Below are 6,000 nucleotides of genomic sequence, written 5' to 3' on the forward strand. Positions count from 1 at the left end.
TACTACTGTTAGGAGAGTTACTGTGTTTACCTTCCTTTTTGAATAGTAGTTTTTACTTTGACCTTATTTCATCCAACAAACACTTGTGCACCTGGAGACATATATTTCATTTGTTTTTATGAGGATTTGGGTGCTCTTGTTGTGTATTTCATATGCCTAGGAAGGCTTGAGGACAGCATGTATGAAAGCACTCCTTTCCCAGTGCTCGTGTGCACGTGACTCACCTGGAGTGCTTGTTAAAACAGATTCCCCAGGGATTCTGATTCAGTGGGTACAGCATTGGGCCCGCAAATTTGCGTTTTAACAGATTTCCAGGTGATGCTGTGACTGTTCATCCGGGACCACTGGTCTAAAGGGTATCGGATGTGAGAAGTGACAAATCCCATGAACCATGGTAACATGGTTAAGATTATACTTATCATTAATTCCATACACACATATACATTTTACAAATATCAAATAGTGTCTTTGTTTCTTTTATCTAGTGATGTGGATCCCTTGACATTTTGCTTTCAAGCAGGTTTTCAAAAATGTAATGGAAATCATTTCTTCTTTCCCATTTTAAGTCTCTATTACATACACCCACCTTACTGTATTTCCAGAACTTGAGGATAACAGAAACATGAGGGTATGATTCCTCATGTCCCCTTTGAAAACCTAATTACTTAAATGAATGATATTATTAAAGTATTTTTAGATGTTTTATATAAAAAACAGTGGAATAAAAGTGAATAAACTTTAAATAATAATGCTTTTCGGCAATGAAAGGAGAAAGTGGTGATTGGTCACTCAGTGAAGATTTACTTTTTGTACTAAAATCTAGATTTTTATATTTCTAAGGCAGTAGGAAAAATAGTAAATTCATCACTACTTTTTAAATATCACATTATTCACTTTCTAAAATAATTTTCTTTCTTCCTGAAGCTAAGTACCATAGTCTCAGCATGTAGGTCTGAAAAATATATAACTACCTTCTCAGGTACCATTAGTATCTCTATCATGGCTTTTATTGTTTGCAGATATTTCTTAGGTTAAATTCTGTTCCTCACGCACATTTTTCTAACAGAAGTTTCTTATTCTTGTTCTAAAAAAAAAGGTTATTTGCCTTCTCATCATACAGTGCCAACTTTCTTAAGGTAAATTATTTTTGACTTGTGTCCCTATGTGCCACTGCTAATAAAAAGTACTGAATTTTCTAAGTTCCAAGTGACACACTTTTCAACTTAAATATTTAAATAACTAACGCTACCTAAAACTTTGCAGTTCTCAAACCACTTTTACAATATTGTCTCTTTGACCCTCATGAAAACCCAAATTTTGAATTATAACTCTACACATTGAGACATATTTAGTTTTTCTCATCAAGTTCATCGATTTGTACATTATACATTTATTGAATGCAAACTAGATGGCAAGTCTTATGTTATTAAATGCTGGGAATGAGATGCTGAACAAAATAGCACTTGACTTCCTAGATTTCAGAGTGTAGAAGAAAATCAAGGATCATAAATCACCCTGTCAGTGGCTAAAATAAGGCTCGTACAGATAGATGCTGATGAAGAGTGAAAGGATGTTAGAGGAGGGGCCCCTAACTCAGAGCTGAAGCTAACTTGGAGAAGGAAAAAGGAAGGCTCTCAAGGGACACAAGTATTTCACCAGAGATGATGAAGAAGTTGGCCACATCGAGGGGAGAGAAGTGTACTGTAATGTGAGGGGGTTCTGTGCAATTGTAGAATGTCTTCCTTTCTTGCTGTACTTTTACTGATCCTCCGTATTCCTAGTATACATTGTGGGAGATCCCAACACTTTGTCATCTTCATATCCCAGTTATAATGAACTCCTCTCCCTACTTTTCCTTAGTGGGAAAAAAAGTTCTCTCTCTTCTTCATTTGTCAAGGAGTTCCTTCCTTTTTAGATGAGACTTTTCTCTACACAAAAGTTGACTTTCTTTTTGGTGTTCGTGCTTTGCCGCAAAGTCGCCCTGTGTAGGTGCTTATGTCCCTTCTTTATTATTTTATTCCCCTGGGACTAGAAATTTGGTCTTGCAGCAGGTGTTTATTACTAAATTAGCTTCTTCTAAGAACTCAGCTCTGCACAAGTTTGTCTGATTTTCAGTGGATGAGACATCCTATAAGTTTTACCTGTCATGTACTGTCCTTTTCACAAGCACAGTCACTGACAAGGATTCTAGTGGTTGCATGGCCTCTTTCGGCCTCTGTGGAGCAATAAAACTCTCAACCTTCAGAGAATGAGCTCTCAGCCTTCAGAAGGAAAACCTGAGACAAAGAGTATCGCTAAACTACACTCTCCGTTGCCTTTCCAACCTGTACATTGTGTCATAACATGATTCATTAAGGCGAGGAGAAAAAAGAGAATTTCTCTTTACATGTTTAATTCTATGTTTCGTTTTATAACATTAACAATAGCAGTTATATAGTACATGCATATAATTTATAAAACAAAAAATACACATACATTGTGTGTACACACTCAAAATTGTCTTACTGATAGGGGAGCGTGATCAAAACAGTTTGGAAATTATTGGTCTAAATCACAGGCATTGTAAAGATGTCATAAAAACAAATTATATAAAAGGGACTTTAAAAATCCATGTTTGAGCTAATTAGCATTCCTGAAAGGTTTCTGCAAAGCCATCTTACCCAGTAACAGGTCACTTCCTTGAGCGGTAAAGCATCTCCTCCTCATTGGTATGAAAACCGGACTTTGATGGCAAGAGGTAGGAGAATTCTTTCATCATTGTGAGTGGGGAGTGTGGAGCTGGAAGCACAAGAAACTAAAAGACTAGAAGCTAAGAGTAATTCCTTAGGGCTCCTGGTTATAATTTTTATGTCTAGTCCTTATATATGAATAAATCTAGACTTCCTTCTTCCTTTGCAAAATGTAGTGTATTTAATGACCAAAATAAAACAAACTTTATATTTTCTAAAACCAGTCATGTGCATTTTTAGTCAATTTGACCTCTTCAGTTGAATCCAAGAGCCAATTATTCATTTTAAAAAAGCAAAGTTTTTGTTATGAAAAGATCACTGAGGTTTTGAATGAAACCAGTATCAAATCATTTCTCTTGTTTTCATAAGTTAAAGGTATATTTTAACTGCAAAAACATCATTAGAATGATTTATCAGCATTTGCAATGGATTGGGAAGGCGTTGGGGACGATAATAAATCCTTTTTATCTGTTTTCCATCTCATTTCCCACACCAGAATCCCAAAAGATAACCCATTAGAACATTGGCAAAGTCTGTAGGCTATTTTTTTCATATTCTCCTTTCTATTCTTAACATTAAATATTCTAAATTAATGGTAACTTGAGGGTATCAAGGAATATTTGTGGAATTTAGAGTTCTAGGTAATAGTTAATAGATAACACTTTTTGTTTCTCTCCTAACAGTGTACAAGGAAAACATTACTCATGTGATTTAGATATTGTGCTGTGGGGAAGTAAATTTAGGACTTAGCGATAGAGTAATGTAGAACTTTGGATTATGTGTGTATTGGTCCCATGGTACACCCAGGAAGCTCATCATTATGTTTAATTATTAACATTATTATTGCATCCTGTCTGCATTTTTTTTCATTTGCTTTCTTTTCCTCCTAAAGTAAATTCCCTTAAAAGACCAGTCATTTGTGGTTGCTGCTTAATCAAGATGTGTTTGCAGTTGGTGGCAGGACACAGAGTGTTCTGAAAGGCTGGAATTGATGATTCATTGGCAAAATTACAAAATAACCTAGTTTCCTGCCAGCAAATTAGCACTGTGAGATTTTCAAGTCCCAGTCCCATCACCATCACTCCCCTAACTACTAAAATACACAGGGCACTGCGCTGTATGGAAATAAGCTTGGTTCTTGTCTTCTGATAAGTTTCAATACGAATTTCTTTTATAAAAGAGCTTTAATATTTGAAGTGATTGCTTTCTATTAAACTATAAGACATGGAGTTGCTTTAAAACATGACATGTATGTAGTAGCTTTGAAACCTTTGATTTGAAATTTCAGCTGATGTGCTGAGTGAAGAAGCGATATTGAAATGGTACAAAGAAGCACACGTTGCCAAAGGCAAAAGTGTTTTTCTTGACCAGATGAAGAAATTTGTTGAGTGGTTACAAAACGCAGAAGAAGGTATGATTCCATTTAACAACTCGGGTGACCATTTAGCAAATCCTTTCTCACTGTAATTCAAAATAGCTCCTCCCTCCACAGATTCTTCTTGCCTTCCTAAAACTAGAGTTCTGAGGTGTGTTCCACAGCAGACATTTTGTCCACCTCTTAGCCTTCCTTTCTGAATCAAGGCAATGAAAATTTCTGCAAGATAAACAAAACAAAACCAAAACCTCTTAAATTATTCCTAATTTAAGGGACAAAGAGGAAGAAATAATCAGCAGCTGTGAAAGGAAAAAAAATACATCGGCTTAATCACTTTTATGGGATTATATCGATTTTTATGGCACCTTTACCAGTTGACTGGTATTTAAAATGGCAATACAAGTTGGAAGAACAATAATGATGAGACTTAATCCAACTAAGCATGAAAAGTTGCAGATCCAGAAAAATATAAATAGTTTTAGTCACCAATAATATTTCTGAGCATGTTGCATTTTTAGAAAGGTAATTTCGTTTAAAGGCAAAAAGGAGCAAAAGTTTGCTGCCTGCCCTCATATATGACTCTTACCTAGTAAATGGATGCCTAGGCGAAGTGTCTTTTTTAGTGGGGGAGGGAGATAGAGTAGAAATTCTTTCATGACCTTATTTAAAGGTGTCTCAGAAGAAATGACCTGACTTTTCTTTCTTCTCTCCTAGAATCTGAATCTGAAGGTGAAGAAAATTAGACAGCTCAAGAAGCACAATACCTAGGTCACCACACAACACTCTTACTGGGAATGCTGAACCATTTGAGAAGAGAAACTTGGCTTCTGTTTTCACAAAGGAAAAAAAAAATAGGATAGGCTTCCCTTGTGCAGAGGGGGAAATGGTTTTTGTTTTTGTTTTGTTTTTAAATGGAGCCCTGAGGCATCAGCTATTATACTTGGGACTCTACCTCTCACTCACTATATGCTAACTTAAAGCCATTCAACAGGGAGTCCAGTAGGTGTCTGAAATTAAATACTCCACAGACTCCTCTTTTTTAGCTGTATTTTTCAGGTACTGTGTGGTGAATGCCCCACTGGTGTCTATTACAGGGCCACTTTGGTAGTTGTGTATCTGCTCGTGTATGTGATTTGACAAACAGTTTTTTAAAATAAATGGCTTTTTAAAAATCTGGGCTTATATTTTCAGAGATTTTATTTCTTTACTGTCCTGACTTCTTACACAGATGACATTTCAGTGTTAGGCTTTTTTTTCCCATCCAAAATGCTGAATTGTTCTTGTCTATGAAAACACTTCTGTTCCTTTTATCATCATAACTAATACACTTCACTTATCTTTGTAGTGAAATAGAAATCAACCCCAAAATACAGGCAGATAGCAGTAATACCAAGAAGTGATTTTTTTTTTTTTTTGCGGTACGCGGGCCTCTCACTGTTGTGGCCTCTCCCGTTGCGGAGCACAGGCTGCGGACGCGCAGGCTCAGCGGCCATTGCTCACGGGCCCAGCCGCTCCGCGGCATGTGGGATCTTCCCGGACCTGGGCACGAACCCATGTCCCCTGCATCGGCAGGCGGACTCTCAACCACTGTGCCACCAGGGAAGCCCTAGAAGTGATATTATTAATAATAATTATTATCTATATGTGAGAATGTCATTTTCATTACACAGGAAATAATAAGGACAGAATAACTGCAGCCAAGAATGACTGGAAGTCATAGGATAAAGAGCTTTAAAAGTATTAACTTGGGCTTCCCTGGTGGTGCAGTAGTTGAGAGTCCGCCTGCCGATGCAGGGGACACGGGTTCGTGCCCCGGTCTGGGAGGATCCCACATGCCACGGAGCGGCTGGGCCTGTGAGCCATGGCCGCTGAGCCTGTGCGAACAGAGCGTGTGCT

The 6,000-nt window shown here is 37.3% G+C and overlaps 1 protein-coding gene across 2 annotated transcripts in view; it reads left to right on the forward strand.

Annotated features, from left to right (window-relative positions):
• Positions 1 to 5,278, forward strand: part of BZW2 (basic leucine zipper and W2 domains 2) — a 58,081-nt gene extending 52,803 nt beyond the window's left edge. For both annotated transcript variants that reach the window (XM_022587515.3, XM_022587507.3), the window contains exons 11-12: positions 4,018 to 4,140; positions 4,819 to 5,278. In XM_022587515.3, the coding sequence (XP_022443223.1) occupies positions 4,018 to 4,140; positions 4,819 to 4,847 (152 nt within the window). In that variant the 3' untranslated portion in view covers positions 4,848 to 5,278. The remainder of the gene's footprint in view (positions 1 to 4,017; positions 4,141 to 4,818) is intronic.
• The last annotated feature ends 722 nt before the right edge of the window (positions 5,279 to 6,000 follow it).

This window comes from Delphinapterus leucas, chromosome 9 (assembly GCF_059928025.1).
Source record: "Delphinapterus leucas isolate spDelLeu-1000000601 "Yukka" chromosome 9, BTC_Dleu_Yukka2, whole genome shotgun sequence".
NCBI classification, from domain to species: Eukaryota; Metazoa; Chordata; class Mammalia; order Artiodactyla; family Monodontidae; genus Delphinapterus; species Delphinapterus leucas.